Source organism: Periplaneta americana, chromosome 12, assembly GCF_040183065.1.
Source record: "Periplaneta americana isolate PAMFEO1 chromosome 12, P.americana_PAMFEO1_priV1, whole genome shotgun sequence".
In the NCBI taxonomy this organism is placed as follows: Eukaryota; Metazoa; Arthropoda; class Insecta; order Blattodea; family Blattidae; genus Periplaneta; species Periplaneta americana.
In genome coordinates this window covers 69,424,268-69,441,702 of record NC_091128.1, presented here as the reverse complement: position 1 = coordinate 69,441,702, position 17,435 = coordinate 69,424,268, and the positions used below count along the sequence as shown (strand labels likewise).

The window sequence follows — 17,435 nt, the reverse complement described above, 5'->3', positions numbered from 1 at the left end:
CTATAGTTTTTTGGAATCAAAAAGGAGTATTGTTGACAGAGTTTATGGTGCCTGGGACCACAATAACAGTAGTGTATAGTTTTTATACGAGACTTATGCAGAGTTGAGACAGAAAATGTTACTAATAAACCATGCATAAGCAATAGATGTATAAACAGCCTGTAACTATACAATGGGAATTGCTTTGCAGTAGTTATATACACGAAACCCCTTGTTTAAGAGTTGCATATAGAGAAAAAAAATGGCCGCCTCTCTAACAGCTGTTCGTACCCATTGAGAATGTTGAGATCACTGTTTGTACCGACTGTCATTTTATGATGATGGCTGCCTTGTAACCACAGAAGAACAAACCAAAGAGCACAGAATAATTAGAATAATATTGCTGTAGCTTGTACTCTTTTACCAAAATATAGTGTGGTAATCGATTTGAGCCAGTTGTATTATCGATACTTAACACGCCACACTAGAGCGCTCTACCGGATGCAATAGAGAACCTTAGACATTCTATTATCTTTCGAAACGAAATAATGACGAAACTATGACATAGCTGTGTAACAGTTATACTGTTATACACGACGTATGTAGTGATGATTAGTAAGGAATTTACACATGACGTATAAACAAGCTACTCATTGTATAAGTATAAGACAGTTGAACATCTGTATATAGAGTTTTTATTAGTAAGACCGTAGATGTTTATTGTGAAATGCTAAAGAAGCTTCAGAGAACAATCCAAAACAAACGCTGCGGATTGCTCTCCAAAGGTGTCACTCTTCTCCATGACAATGCGAGGTCTCATATTGCTGCTCGCACAAAGACTTTATTGGGCAAATACACACGGGAAACTTTCGAACATCCCCCCGTACAGTCCAGACTTGGCGCCAAGTGACTACCACCTCTTGCCTAAGATGAAGAACTGGTTAGCCATTCAACGCTTCAATGACACGGAGCTCATGGACGGAGTGCAAACCTCGCTGAGTACACAGGCAGCATTCCCACGCTATGATAAGTGTTTGAATTTATATTACTACGTTCAAAATAGTGTCATGTTTTCCAGGCAATAAATAGTTTGTAACATTGTTTGTGTTTTTTTTTGTAGCCAATCGGAAGTTGATTTCTGGATAGCCCTCGTATTTCTGTAATACTCTATGTGTATCTTGCTCCTTAGCGGTAGTGGCTGATGCTACTCACAACATAGTATCATTACAGGAAAAATAAATTAAGTTTGGATATCTTCGTATAATATGTATTACATTTAATATACAAAGTGTCCACATGAAACCTCCCTGATTTCAAATTCTAATTTTAAGGAAACTATTAGTCCTTGAGATCTGCGGTTTGCAGTGTCATATAAACCAGCTCAAGGGAAAAAATGGAACTCTCTGCATCAAAATCAACAGTTAATTCCCGATTTACCACGAAAATCGTCTCTAGCTGCATTTAGATTGGCAACAGGCCATGTTTGTTTGGCCAAACACCTGCGTAGAATTGGAATATATCAGTCCCCTAACTGCCCATAGTGCAACTCAAACCAAGAAATGGATTCGGAACACCTCAAAATCTGTGCTTCAGTGGCTGGCCATGATAATATCTTTGAAAAATATTGAAGTGCAAGAGGTCAAATGACTTTATTGTCAAATGCCTGATATTAGAAAACAACAACAACATAAACCAACTCATTAAGTTTTGTATTTTCTATTCTATTCTTTTGTTGCACCAGATAGTACGAAGGATTCAAGCAGATAATAAGAATGCTATTTCCTTAAAATATGATAACAGCACAAGAGAGAGCTCAGTGCATGGTGTGGTACTCTGAAATGAAATTACTGATTACAGTCCAAAGGAATGTGAGACGAACGTATCCTAAATGGGAGTCACCAGACATAAATACAATTAAAGCGTGGTATGATAAGTTCCTAGGCACAGGGAGTGTTAATCGACAGTCCAGCTTGGGCAAGAAATGCATGTCTGAGGAAACGGTGAATGAGATCAGGGAGGCCTTCGCTAGAAGCCTGACAAAGTCAATTCGTAGAGCATCACAATGGCTGAACATCCCATGCTCAACAGTTCATAAGATGCTGCATAAAAGACTTCATTTCCTAAGACTGTTGGCTAACACTTCCCATGACTAGGAACTTATTAAACTACGCCTTAATTATCTTTATGTCTGATGGCTCCCAATCAGGATACATTCGTCTGAAATTCCTTTGAACCATAATCGGTAATTTGTTTCAGAGTACCACACCATGCACTGAGTTCTCTCTTGTGCTGTTGTCATCTTTGCTAATTATTCAACACCTGCAACAAAAGAATAGGATAGAAAATACAAAACTTGAGTTGCTTTACGTGACACCGCAAACCTCACATCTCAAGGACTAATAGTTTCCTTACAATCAGAATTTGAAATCAGGGAGGTTTCATGTGGACACCCTGTATTATTGGTGGACTTGAGCAGCAAATGCTGCATTTATTTTTTTGCTTTGATTACGACATTCGTTGAAAGTTCTAGTGCTTTGTTTCATGATTATGTTAAGATGATTTCAACATGCAGTAACTTATGATTATTTGAAATCACACAACCACTTAAATGTTCCATGCAATTACAGGAGGAATTCTACGAATGCCCTGTCATCTTTTACTTGTGGATCCAACAGTTTAGGTATCATAAATTAGCAGATGATTGTCCATCATTTCCTCTGCTTCGTTACAGGGGTAGAATGCTGCATTATTTATACGCTTTGCTAACTAGATATATTCTGTTATTGCTCACTTTATTCTTGGTATGTGCTCCATCTAGAAGTATAGAAGCAATTTTTCCTATATATTTCTTTCCTGCAATTAATGTGAATTTTACCAATGCAGTTTTTCAGGAGTATGATGGATCATTTCTGGTTTATTTAGAATGAAGTTTCATTTATCTTCCACTTATTTTTTATTAAATTCTTCCTGGAATTTGTCCTTGTTTATAGTGATAAAATTTATAAAGTAGACAGCAAATTCTTAAGGTCTATTTCGGATTACTTCTATACCTTAATTTGTGATGAACCTCGCAGTTTCATTACCAGAAATTTGATAGTATATCAATATTCACTGTTTCCAGTGTTGACATTATTTCGGCATGTCCTATCTAATGTAGCTTGGAAATCATACATTGACACCACTACCAAACTATGAAGCTCTCTGTATGATGTGATGTAAGATACATTCAGATACTATGACGAAGATGGACATTCCGACTTGTCTGACCAGGATCCAACATTGGGTGTACTAAGTTTGCTACTATACTACTGTCCATCTGAATGGTATGTCTCATCTTGGTTTCCCCCACCCATTTCTGCTGGCCGTTCTGTAAAGGCTTGTGGCTGGATTGGCTTAGCTAGTTCCTGGAAACATTTGCATTCGAAGTTGAATGTGTACATAATATTATACAACTGTTTAAAATAATTTAAATAAAAGGGCTCTGTTAAGTAACTGTCATGCGTGATTTCTCCATTTTGATGACCTTGCAACATAACCACATGGTCGGACAGTACAAAGGATTCAGGCAGATAATAAGAATGCTATTTTCTTAAAAAGCTGAAACTCAACTTACGCAATGTATTAATTTCCTTGCCTAATCTAAGAAGTCTGTTCTTCCAGATTTCAGTGAACAAACAAATCCAACATTAGCTCACATTATCATTAAGATGACGATGGTGGACTTTCATCTTACACTGCTATTGTAATATTTTATCTCGTCATTATTTGTAGTATCTTTCAGATAAAGGGATATTTTGCGAATCTACACAAGTGACTTCCAGACATATTATATGTTACATATAAAACTACTACTGATATTAAACACTAACAAAGAGACTCCAAGGATTTTCATCTACCGGAGTTAAACAGTAATATATTAGAATTTGCATTATCATAACGACACCATCACACTGATTATGATGATGATGATGTTGACGACGACGACTATAGGTTTTATACCTTCTGCAGCCGAAGAAACAAAGCTTCAATTAAATATTTTATTGTAAATGTTTTAGCATCAACTCTGTTATTCTTAATCATTAAAAAATAAATAATAATTGAAGAATTGCACATAATATTTAATAATGATCCTTTAACATCAGTAATTATTAATAGATCCTTACTATTAAAAGGTGGAGGTGACAGCTCCGTAACATCTGTTTCTGAAGTCGCACCTACTCCTAGGATCCCTCAGCTATTCAAAACTCGATTCGTCACTCACTTTTCTGGCACCACACAGGAAGCAAAGATGGTGTTGCCACATAGGTCCTTCCTTTTGCGCTTATCAATAATGAACACAAAATCTCTGCCTGCCTGTCCACCTCTCCAACTACCCACCAGCTGTCTGTCTACCATTAGGGTGAGAGAAGGGGGAATGCTACTAGTTGAAACATTGCAACTCTGACCCTGTATAGTCCATGTGCTTTACTAGAGATGTCAAGAAGTCGATTTTTTCCCCACAATCACTGCTGGACTATTTCCGTATTTAGTCTATCATCTTAACACACAAAATTAAAATGTTTCCGTTCCATGTCCTTTAGGGTCTTACATGATCTTTTTACTTTTTATGTGTACAATGAAGAGTATCAATTGCTATTTACTCCATGCACAGAGAGGGCGAAAAGTCCCAGTACACGTTTTATCCTTCCTTTAAAATAAATCTGTGCATGAAAATTGTGTCTGTGTTACTCATACGACATTGACAGATGTATTTCCAGGTATGATCATGGCATATATTGAATCCTTAATAACACATCTTCCTCCTAACAAAATGTTATTTCACTCCGACAAACACAACGCCCTCTAGAAACATTTGAATGTTATTTTGCGCAAAGCTGTTGTTCCAGATCTAAAATGTTAGATGCTCTGCATCTCAAATTGTAGATTTTGTAGTTAAGTTCTTGTTCCAGAGAACACCTCAATTGCACTGATATTTCTGTACATCATCTATTATGTATTTAACTCGCATGTCTATTTTTTCATCATCTAATTGTGTGGATCTTAAAAGTAGTAGAAAGAAGTGCATTTGAACAGTTCAGTTATAGACATTCTTCCTTATTTGAAATCTACATTTCATTCATTTATTTCAAAGTTGTTTTAATGAAATTTTATGAAGTCTGAAATTTGTTCTGGTTAACACTCTTTATAATTTATAGTAAAACCTCGTTAATTCGACCAATTGGGGGGGATAAGTTGATCGGTTTAACGAAAGTCCGGATTAACTGAAATAATCTTAAAGAACAGTAGAATGTGCATCAAAACTCCGTTTATAGCAACAAAACATGTTTATTACGGTGTATTTAAAGGTATAGGTCTAAATACACTAAATACAGTAACATGTAAAGCAATACATACACTGAAGTACATACATGATACTTGCTCACTTATGGCTTTTAAGGAACCCGGAGGTTCATTGCCACCCTCACATAAACTCACCATCGGTCTCTATCCTGTGCAAGATTAATCCAGTCTCTACCATCATATCCCACATTCCTCAAATCCATTTTAATATTACCCTCATATCTCCTCTTTTTCCCTCCGGCCTCCCAATTAACACTCTATATGCAGTTCTGGATTCGCCCATACGTGCTACATGCCCTGCCGATCTCAAACATCTGGATTTAATGTTCCTAATTATGTCAGGTGAAGAATACAATGCCTGCAGTTCCGTGTTGTGATTCCTTTGCTATGGTCATGCCAGAGAATCAGTCCCATTCCGAGGCTTATTGTTGGTTTCGTAACAAGCTCTTTTTTTTTTATGATGGGTTGTTAGTCCTTTGCCCAACCCTCAAGCTGGAGGACCACCCCTTATCGGCTGTCCACGACTGCTTATTCAATATATTCACAGCTACTCTCCATATCTGGAAGCTGTCTCCTCTATCCGCAACCTGAGGATGTGTCATATTGTGGTGATACATACGTGATACCCATGATTATGATGATGTGCCCAATGGACCTGCAAACTTGATGGATTTTCTTTATTTTTAATACTATAAGTGTAATGTTGTAATTACATAGTTCTAATGTATAAAAATAAGTCTTAAAACAAGGTTCTTTACTTTTTCCAAACTCATTTTTTTTTTCGCCTGTCTGGATTAAGTGAAGTTCAGCTTATCAGGGTCTGATTAACGAGGTTTTACTATATTTGTATAACTTAATACGCTTTTCAAACGCAACTTCAAACAAACAGTCTCAGTAAGCACCCTTCACCAGATTCATTCTCCACTCAATGTGACCCTGCACTCCTCTGTTAGATTTCAGTGTGTTGTGAACAAGGCTTCAAAACGGTTCTAACCTACATCATATCCTGCTCATCAACAGACCATGTTAAGTAGTTCTGAAAGGCTTTCTAGATTAGAGTAAAATGATGATAAAATATCACCATGCACACACACATTGCAATAAGCATATAGTGAAGGCAATAAAATCTGCCAGTCACACAAGGAGCTCCAGTGCAGAAGTGACCCAGACTGACTTGAATCTACTCTACCTATCCGCGGCATGTCGACAGCCCTTTCAGGGTGTATGGGGTACGGCAGGTTCTGAGGAGAGAGTGAAGAATCCTGCATGAAGCAGCTACCTGTAGAGGAAGGAAGAGGCAGATGTGTTCCATTTCGGTGTGATGATGGTGTTGGTATTGGAGGGGCTGTGTTCTCACTCCCGTGTAGTCGCATTCTGGCACGAACACCTCCATTCAAAATGCTGCGGTTAGATACTGTATCACTATTTGCTTGACCTGTAACAATGTGCCAGAAACACATGAAAATTTTCATTAACAGTGATAAAAGATGAACTGCTTACTTAGCTACTGACTGTAATTCTCTCTAACAGTCAAGCAGCTTTGTAGGTTCCTCAGTCTTTGCATGAGCTAGGCTTACAGTGGAGTGACTACTGTCTGTCTAAAAATGATTATCACTGCACATGTTACAGTTGTAATTGGGTGGGTGTTGGTTGATGCTCAACTGTCACTTGGCAGGTCTAAATGGCCGCATTCAGCAGAACATGCAGATTACTCCAGTATCTGCTGAACACGCATTGCTGTAAGTCTGCAATGAGTAATGTTTCGATGAGGAATTGGATGCCATGTTTTCCACTACTTCTAAAGTTCGATTTGTAATCGTGACTTGTGATTTGTTTACATCTGGTTGACATTCATTCTTCGACTGAAGGAGGGAGGAGTATAATTTAGTAATTGTTGGCATCTTTTTACGAAATATTCAATGCACCTGAATAATTTTCTAATAAATTCATTGCGTAATGTTATTGTTGATGTTTAAATTTAGGATAATAACTAATAACAGACGTTTAAGAAACCAGTGAATTTAGTTTAAACAGTTATTTGATTGCGTCATCTGGTAGCTGAAAATGATAGTCTGGATGAGAGAAAAAAAAGTACTGTGAAGAAATAACTTTATCAATCATACTGAAGTATTATGAAAGGATACTGAACGCTCTTGTTGATACTGTGAGTGGTAGTAATTTGAGACAGACAATACACTTTAAGACTGGAACCTTAATGTTGATTGCAACAATGGCTTGAAATACAGAAAGTTCTTATGAAGACTAGTCCCACTCCGACCTTTACCGAACAAATCTGTTGTTGGCCGGCAAGTGGTCATACACAGATATGAACAGATCCATGCATGCTTCCCTAAGAAGACCAGACCCACTCCACCCCTTACCCCTTAGCTTCCTCAGGTCAGGTGCTCCGCAGTACCGTCATTAAGCCAATGGAACATTACTACCTGGAACTGGTCTGCATAGAAACTTTCTGTACTGTTATATCACAATAAAGCATAATTTACACACACAAATCTTATAATGCTATGTTTCATTTCAGATCTATACACATATTTTAATAAACTGTAAAGAAAAAAAAAAATGTTTTAAATAAAAAAATATCTTGCAACAATAACAAATTCATCGAATATTACAACAATGAAAATCAAATGCTAGATATTTTTAAATGTAGTTTAATTGCTTTCTCCAGTCAACAGTTTGTAGAATGCAGTGGTTATCTGTTTAATTAAAAACATTAAGTTTTTTAACATTCTCTTTAAAAATAGAAGCCGATGTAGTTAGAGATCTAATAATATCATAATGATTTTTTTTATTTGTGTCTGAGTGCCTTTATTTCACATAGAAAATTACTAAAACATACAATTAAAAAATATAATCATGTATTATCATAGCAATAAATTAGTGTAAAATAATAAACACCACGACTCTAAAAACGAAAAAGCTACTAACAATTAAATAAGACAAAATATAGTTGTCCTATTTATGAAACTGTGAACACAATCAATGGAGTCAATAAGGATGTTGAGATATTTCGGCATTCAGGTAAATGAAATGACAGATAGCTTGACTATGGAAGAATCTGAAAGTAATTTACAGGACCTGAGTTTTTGTTTTGTTTGTCTTACGGATCTGTTAAGTTAAGCACACTGCTACGGCCTGATAAACAGTAAATATAAAAACTACTGGAAAATTACTGAAGGTCGCAGGTATTCAAAGGCTCTAATTCAAGATTCAAATATGAGCAAGTCTTCCAAACAGCCCATACCTAACAAAAACACCTAAAATGGGCTGCTCATCTGGTAACTGGACAGATACAATGGTATGAAGACTCGAAAAGATATGGGTTCATCTTGTTACAGGGAGATGAAACTACGAAGCTCATTATGAGATTATAAATTAAGCTTTAGCAGTGCTAATAGACTCCAACATTTTTGAACGCTAATTTAAAAAACGAAGAGATTCCTAATACTAATTAACAGCATAAGAACATTTCCTAAAATGCTGCGCTATTCACAGATTACGATAGGAGAGACACAATAAGATCTTGAAGGTCGTGGGTGCACGAGAGAGTCAGTTATTGACCTTTTGTATATGATCTTATCTAATCTCATTTGATGTAGCTGTAAACCAGTCTTCCATATTAAGGAAATCACAATTGCTTAGAATCTTTACAGTTTCATGAACGATGACTAAAATACAAAAAGAGATCGAACAGCAACGAGAAAGAACAGAAAAGAGACAGCAGAGAGAAAGGAAGGAAAGAGACAAGAGAAGAAGTCGAGAAAATGCAAAGGTGACAAAGAGAGAAGGAAAGAGATAAGAGGCAAGATGGGAAGAAGAGATAATGCAAAGGAGGCAAAAAAAAAAGAGAAAAGAGACGGAAGGAGATGAGTGAGAGAATGGAAGGAGGGAAGAAGACAATGCAATGGAAACAGGGAGAAAGAAAGAGATGAGTGAAGAAGACAGAAGAGGATGAGTGAAAGAATGGAGGAAAGGAAACAGAGAGTAGGAAAGGAGACAGAAGGGGATGACTGAAGGGAGGGAAGAAGACAGAATGCAATGGAGACACAAAGAATGGGAGGAGACAGAGGGAAAGGAAGGAGAAATAAAGGAATGAATGCAGGGAAGGAGACAGACTACAATGGAGACAGGGAAAAAAGGAGACAGAAAGAGATAAGTGAAGGAATGAAGGGAGGGTAGGAGACAGAATGCAATAGAGGCAGACAGAGAAGGAAAGGAGACAGAAAGAATGAAGGGTGGGAAGGAGAATACAATAGGGACAGAGAAGGGAAGGAGACAGAAGAGGATGAGTGAAGGAATGAAGGGAGGGAGGGAAGGAAACAGGCAGAGAAGGGAAGGAGATAGAAGGGGATGAGTGAAGAAATGAAGGGAGGGAAGGAGACAGAGAGAGAGGAAGGAGATAAAAGAGGACGAGTGAAGGAATGAAGGGAGGGAAGGAGACAAAAGAGAAGGGAAGAAGATAGAAGGAAGGAATGATGGAAGGGAAGGAGACAAAATGCAATAGAGACAGACGGAGAAGGGAAGGAGACAGAAAAGGATGAGTGAAAGAATGAAGGGCGGGAAGGAGAATGCAATAGGGACAGAGAAGGGAAGGAAACAGAAGAGGATGAGTGAAGGAATGGAGGGAGGGAGGGAGGGAAGGAAACAGGCAGAGAAGGGAAGGAGAAAGAAGGGAATGGAGACAGAGAGAAAGAAAGGAGATAAAAGAGGACGAGTGAAGGAATGAAGGGAGGGAAGAAGACAGAAGGAATGAGTGAAGGAATGAAGGGGATGAGTGAAGGAATGAAGGGTGGGAAGGAGAGAGAATGCAATAGAGACAGAGAGAGAAGGGGAAGGAGACAAATAGAGAAGAGAATGAGATAGAAGGGCACGAGTGAAAAAATGAAGGGAATGAGTGAAGGGAGGGAAGGAGACAATGCAATGGAGACAGAGACGAGAAGGAGATGAGTAAAGGAATGAATGACGGAAGGAGACAGAATGCAATGAAGACAGAGAGAAGAGAAGGAAACAGAAGGGGACAAGGGAAGGAATGAAGGAGACAGAGAGGGAGAAAGGAGCGAGACAGAAGGGGACGAGCGAAGGAATGGAGGGAACGAGACATACAGAAAGGAAGGAGACAGAGAGAAAGGAGGGAGATAAAAGAGGACGAGTGAAAGAATGAAGGAAGGGAAGGGGATAGAAGGGGACACGTGAAGGAATGAAGGGAGGGAAGTAGACAGAAGCGGACAAGTGAGGGAATGAAGGAAGGGAAGGATACTGGGCTGCAAAGGCTAGTGAGATAGAGATAGACAGAGAGAGAAGGGAAGGAGACCAAGGGACGAGTGAAGGAATGGAGGAAGAGGAGGGGACAGAGAGAAAGGAAGAAGACAGAAGGGGACCTGTGAAGGAAAGGAGGGAAAGAGACAGGGAGAAATAAGAAGACTGAAGGAAACGAGTGAATGAATGGAGGGAAGGAGACAGAGAGAAAAGACGGAGACTGAAGGGGATGGGTGAAGGAATGAAGGAGGGTAAGGAGGTAGAAAGGAAGAACACTGAAGGAGATGGCTGAGGAATGAAGGGAGGAAGGACACAGAAAGAAAGAAGACTGAAGGAGACGAGTGAAGGAATGAAGGAAGGTAAGGAGATAGAAAGGGAGGAGATGGAAGAGAACGATTGAATGAATGGAGGGAAGGAGAAAAAGAACGGTGGAGATTGAAGGGAACGAGTGAAGGAATGAAAGGAGGGAAGGAGACAGAGAGAAAGGAAGGAGACGGAAGGGAACGAGTGAATGGAGGGAAGGAGACAGAAGGGGATGAGTGAATGAAAGGAGGGAAGGAGACAGAAGGGGAAAAATTAATGAAAGGAGGGAAGAAGACAATGCATTGGAGACAGAGAGAAGGGTAGGAGAAAAGGGGACGAGTGAAGGACGAAAGGAGAAAAAATGGAAATAAGACAGAGAGAAGGCAGGAGAGAGAGAGAAGGAAAAGAGAAAATGAAGGAAAGGCAGGGCAGGAGAATGAGAAAGGGGAGTACAGAAGGAAAGAAAGTTTTCAATTGAAGTCGTAATTCTATACATAATTAGGCCTAACTCTCCCACAAAAAGAAAAAAAATGGAGTTACACTCTTTAAACTATTTAATTTAAAATGCCCTTATGTAAAAAACAGAAAATTGATCCAATTTTGAGAAATCATCATTCTGTGTATTTACTGAAATAAAGACTTATTTAAATGTACAATGAATATGCTTTATGTTCATCATTTCTAGTTTAATTGGCTGGCAGGTACTGAATGTGGTCAAAATCTGCCTAATAGTGGAGAGGAAAATATTTATTGTCAGATGGCATGCTAAAAATCTCCGGTATTACAAAATGCTGTAAACATTTCCATGAAAATCTTGAAATCGATTTTTTATTATATTTAAGTGGCAATAGCTCATCCTTGGCAAAAGCAAATGAATATAGCTAAGCCCATACTTACGCATTTATCATATAGGCCTGGACCCAGAGCAGCTAATTCGTAGGGCTGGCAAAATTTTGAGAAAAAAAAATCGAGTTGTAAATAAATTTTCTACATTTTTCTATCTTGCAAATTCCTGCTTTAGATAATAGCACATGTTAAATTGTTGTTAGATGTTACTTTTTTTTTATATTTTGACTGCTAAATGTTTAAGATTTGCATAAGTTAGTTGGTGGGGGCGCAACATTTTTTCGGACCCATGGGCGTAGCAGTAGTTAAATATGAGGCTGAATATAGCACTGACATTGTAAATACTTGTGCTACCATGCTCTAACATAATTGCTTTAGTTTTTAATACCCAATACTAATATTAAGACTACAATGAGCCATCAATATTTTTAAACAGCCCATGTACTCCTTAAAATGGAAAATTAACTAAGGTACTCGAAATTGAACTCACAGTCATATTCAAAGATGGATAAGTTACTTTTTAAAAGTATCTAAGTTACAGTTACTTTACACAAAAAGTAACTGAGTTGCAGTTACAGCTACCAATGCACAGTTATTTCTACAATTAGTTTAGCCCAGCAGAGATCACTACATTCAATACTGTTTGGGTGGTTGAATACCCGGTATTTTGCTGAGGCTAGTGCAGCATTGGATTTTTCCTGTTACAACTTTCGAAAGAGATTAAATATCGGGCTGAAGTGAGAACACGTGTTTTCTTAGGACAAGGAGCTTTCTTTTGATGTACCACAATATATGTTTTTTTTTTTCTTAGTGTCCATACCTGCTTTAATACTTCCCGGTCCTATTATATTCAACTGGCGTTTGTACTGCAAAATATATGCTTTTATTTTATTTTAGGAAGGTGTAAGTTGCCTGATGAAATACCTGTATTCTAGAAAAGGTTTAGGAACTTTTGAAAAGAAAATAATAAACTCCAGTAGAATTAGAAGTCCATTGACTTTACGAAGGCATGGCAATTATTCCACCATAACTGAGATGCTACTGGCTTGACAAATATTTTCTATACAGAGTACAGTGTATTGTTCGAAGAAAATTGTTCTAGTAGATAACAGCCAACACGTATAAAGTAAGCTAGTCAGATGGAAAAACTTGCAATCTCTTTCATTTTAATGTCATTGTTATTTGAATTTGATACTTAGCAAAATGCTCATATAGCTACTAGCTCTGGGTTTAAAAAAACTTTAAACCCTAAAATGTGTCTCAACTGAAAGGAAATAAACTAGGTATGTGGAAAAAAAAGGAAAGTGTCCACGATGTTAGTAATAGTAGTTAAATACAGTCGAAACACAATACAACAATTTTCTGAGGACTAGGAAAATTGCAATGTTATATCAGGGTTATGAAATTTTACCCATATTTATGCTCTGAAAGAGTATATAATGTAATTAAGTATAAGAAACATTACATACTATGAAGTAACATTTACTCACCATTTGATTACCTACTTGACATAAAAATTAATCATTCTGACATGTTTTTTAAAAAATCTGCAATTGTAATTCGTCTTTTGGTTTTAAACAATAAATGTTCTTAATGCTTTCAGGACAATCAAAGGGTCCGGTGGTATACTAGAGATATTAAATTACCTCAAGGTAGCAAAGTCAACGTCTTCTGCTGCCGCAGTTTTTAAACACTTATGTTCAGGATTAATTTTACCACTTGTAACACTGTCCTGATTTCCTTATGTTTCTTTATGAATGTTGCGGATGTTGACAGAGCAAACCTGTACTTTTTAGCCAATTCAGTCTGCTTCAATCCTCTATGTAGATCACTAAATGCAGCTAATTTAGTTTCCAAACTGATTTGTTTTCATGTTACACATGCCATCATTAACAACGAACACACGAATTTCAAAGACACCAGTGATAAATCCTACTAAAGGTCACATACCCTTGAAGTAGGCAGATTTCTGTTGCAACACATCCCTTGCACAGAATGCCAAGATCCATCAACAAAAATATGAAAGAGGGTAGACTAAATAACGGAAAACAAAGGTCTTTCCTCCAAATATTTTTCTTAAGCACCTTATTCTCAAATACTGTTTTATAAATTCTAACTTTCAGCTTTTCGAGAGCAGACTGAATGATAAAGCTTCTCAATCGAATATTAACAGGCATTTTCCATATTTATTCTGCATTTAATTTATTTTCATTGTCATTTATATATTTTGTTACTGTTGCTCCAAGGTACTTGAATTTTTCCATCTTTTCAAAGGATATGCTGATGATGTTTCAATATGGGGTAACAATAAAAACCCAGACAAAGCATTAAAATCTATTCAAATAGCCATAAATAATATAAACACTTGGGCATGTAAATGGAAATTATCTATATCGCACTCAAAAACCGAATACACTGTATTTACAAGAAGATATAGTCTGAAAACTATAAACCTCTCATTTTCATCAACAATATACAAATCCCATATAATCCAACTCCAAAAGTTCTCGGCATTATTTTTTATGAAAAGCTCCTATGGCACGCACATATCAATCATATTATTACACGATGTGTGCCTAGACTTAATCTTTTAAAAATTGTTGCAAACAAAAAATGGGGATCTGATATCATAACAATGAGATTGTTTTATATAGCTTATATAAGATCCATATTATTATATGGGTGTGAAGTTTGGGGTGGTACATCAAAGACACACCTGAAGAAAATTACTACATTCCAAAACGCTGCATTAAAACTATGTTTGGGAGTGCCTAAAATTACCTCAACATGTGCAATAGAAATTGAATGTAATGTCCAACCTGTTTGATTATATATACGTGAGAAAATTCTTAAAATTCATCTTAAGCTTCAGTCTTTGTCAAGATGTTTTATGTTTTTTCAAGTAATGGATCACAACTTCAGCAAGTTTTATAATATACAAATGGAAGATGTTCCTTTAAATGTAATTTGTTTAACGATGGAACAAAATTTAGTTGTCAATGAAATTCCACCATGGATGTGGAAAAGGCCAAAGTGTTATATTAATATCCCTGGCGATTATACTAAGAATGATGCACCACATGTTTTAAAATCTAGTGCCATGGAACTAATCTGTAACAAATATGAAAATTTTCTTCATATCTATACTGATGGGTCACGGAATCCTGACTTTCAGGCACAGGGTATTATATCCCAAAATATAGCGAGAAATATTATATATCATGTTCACCTCCCTCTAGTCTCGAAACAGAATTACTGGCCATAGAGTCAGCTCTTTTACATGTCTTTACCTTATCTGATATATTTGTATTCATTTTCAGTGACTCGATGGGAGCTATTCTAAATATCATGAAATATACTCGAACTTCCTATGCACAAATTACAATCTCTATACAAAAAATATTAAATAAACTAAATCTTCAAAAAGAAATAATATTCCAATGGATACCTACTAGATTGTGGATAATATTGCTAAACAGGCAACATCTTTGGGGCCCAAACCTATGCAAATAACTTCTTTAACCAGCGCATATTCTGCAGTTAATTCTCATTTAACAAATTTATGGGTCGAATTATGGCTTTCTTCTGATAAAGGCCAAGTACTTCAAAACATTCAAAAGAAACCTAATGATTTACAAATGTTCCGCAACATTCCCAGACACAAACAAACTTTCTTGGCAAGAGCCAGGCCAGGCCATGTTGTCACTCAGAAGTATCTTCATCGCTTTAATCTTGTTGACTCTAGTAGTTGTTGCTGGTGCAACAATAACAAAGAAGATTTGGAACATATCCTCTTAAACTGCCCTGTCACAAGCTTTCATAGAACTAATCTAAAATCTGCAATCCCTGTAACCTTGGACAATTCTCTCCAGTGCATATTGAATACACCTCATCTTTGGAATGTGGCTGCTGAAATATACAACCAGCATCGTGCTTTTACCCATCATTTGTAAGAAGAGGAAATTCATAGTGAAACATAGTGGAACACGTGTTGTCAGCAAATGGCTGGATAGACTACGAAGATTGAAGATTCAAAGGATAAATTTCCAATATTTCTATTTCTATTATGTACTATGTTCTGGCCACGAGACATAATCATTCATTTCATTCACAGTGTTCTGCCCAAGGGCAGGTATTTCACTGCAAACCCAGCATTCTCCAGTCTTTCCTATTTTCTGCCTTCCTTTTAGTCTCTGCATATTATGATCCATATATCTTAATGGTTCAGCAGTTTGTATCTGAATAGGTTCGACTGTACACCTTTTAAAAATTACGTAAGTTCTCTCTCATAGTAAATATTAAGTTAAAGTTAGCATAATATATGACAGTAACATTGTATTGAAAAGACCATAACATGCTGAGATTCTTAAAGCAAAATATATTGCAAGTGACAAAAACAGTAACGACACTCTCATTACCTCGTCATCAACAAATTAACTCCGTTATAATTATAACTGATTTATTTAAATAATAATGTTGTTATCAAACGTTACTTTGAAAAAGTAATTGCTACTAGTAACAGTGTGCTGAAAATGACTATAGGAATAAGGTCCGGAAATGTTGGTGTTAACTTCGTATAACAGACCTTTGTGTTTAAGTAAATTTCTTACCTAGAGGTGTTGGTGTGGCAGCATTCATTCTCAACTGTCCATCGGCTGTTGCCTGTACTTGCTGACATGAACTCATTTCAATTTTGAGACCATTCAGCAAAGTGATAAGTTCTCCCACTTTAACTGGTGGAGCATCATGTTTCGAATCGCTCATGAGATCCAGAGTAAGTTCCAAGTTCTCACATTTGCCGTTGTAGTGGGTGAGAACTTCATACAGACTAAGCCGCTTCTCTCCAACCAAAGCGTCTTTACGGAATGTACTATGATCCAGAAGACGGAAGTGAAGATGTGAATGTGGGGTGACCAAACTGCAACAAATAAAAATTGTTTATTCTCCTATTTGTAGAAGTGTTCAAAACAAAGTAGTACTCAGGGGCGTATTTTGCAGGCTACAGGGGCTACCGGTGGTAGCCCAAGGAAATTACAAAAGAAAAAGTTTATAATATAACATAATGTAATAATTTTGTATTATTAGTTTTACCATAGTAATTAAAATTAAAGTAATTGTTAGATATATTTTGTGTAATAATAGGGTCAGCAGTAGCCCAAACCCTTTAACCAGTATACGCCACTGGTAGTACTAAGCATATTGACAAGAATAACATTACATATTAAAAAAAGTTATTATGCAGAATGTTTCAGTGACTTTGTTACAAACTTATAGGGCTGTTAGAGGTGATCAAATATGAACAATCTTCATATAGGAACCCACATCTGAAAACATTTCGTTTAGTAGTTTACAAGTCTTAATATGTGTGTAATCAGGTTGCTTTCTGTATCACATTGGTAAACCATTTTTTTAAATGTACACCTTTATGTTGCCATGGTGATGTTCGTAAACACTACAAAGTTCATGCAGCGAATAGGGATTATAAAGAATGGACACTGAGCAAATTTTCCTGTTTTGTTTCTCTGTGTGCCGGCGTTTAGTTCCACTTTCAAGTGCTAGAGGTTAGTGTAATCGAGCACACGCTAAGATAATAATTGAGTGTAAAAGTTGAGACGTGGCTAAAAAGAGACGAGTTGAGACACATGATCCAAACATCACCTACCTTATTGCATAATCCAGAAACGATTTGT

The 17,435-nt window shown here is 36.9% G+C and overlaps 1 protein-coding gene across 2 annotated transcripts in view; it reads right to left on the bottom strand.

Annotated features, from left to right (window-relative positions):
- Su(dx) (Suppressor of deltex) overlaps positions 1-17,435 on the bottom strand; it is a 118,079-nt gene that overhangs the window by 62,638 nt on the left and 38,006 nt on the right. The window contains exons 4-5 of one of the 2 annotated variants that reach the window (XM_069841502.1): positions 16,356-16,663; positions 6,599-6,754 (exon numbers count right to left, since the gene is read on the bottom strand). In XM_069841502.1, coding sequence (XP_069697603.1) covers positions 6,599-6,754; positions 16,356-16,663 — 464 coding nt within the window. Of the gene's footprint in view, positions 1-6,508; positions 6,755-16,355; positions 16,664-17,435 lie in introns of both variants that reach the window. The other variant, XM_069841501.1, reaches the window with a different exon arrangement.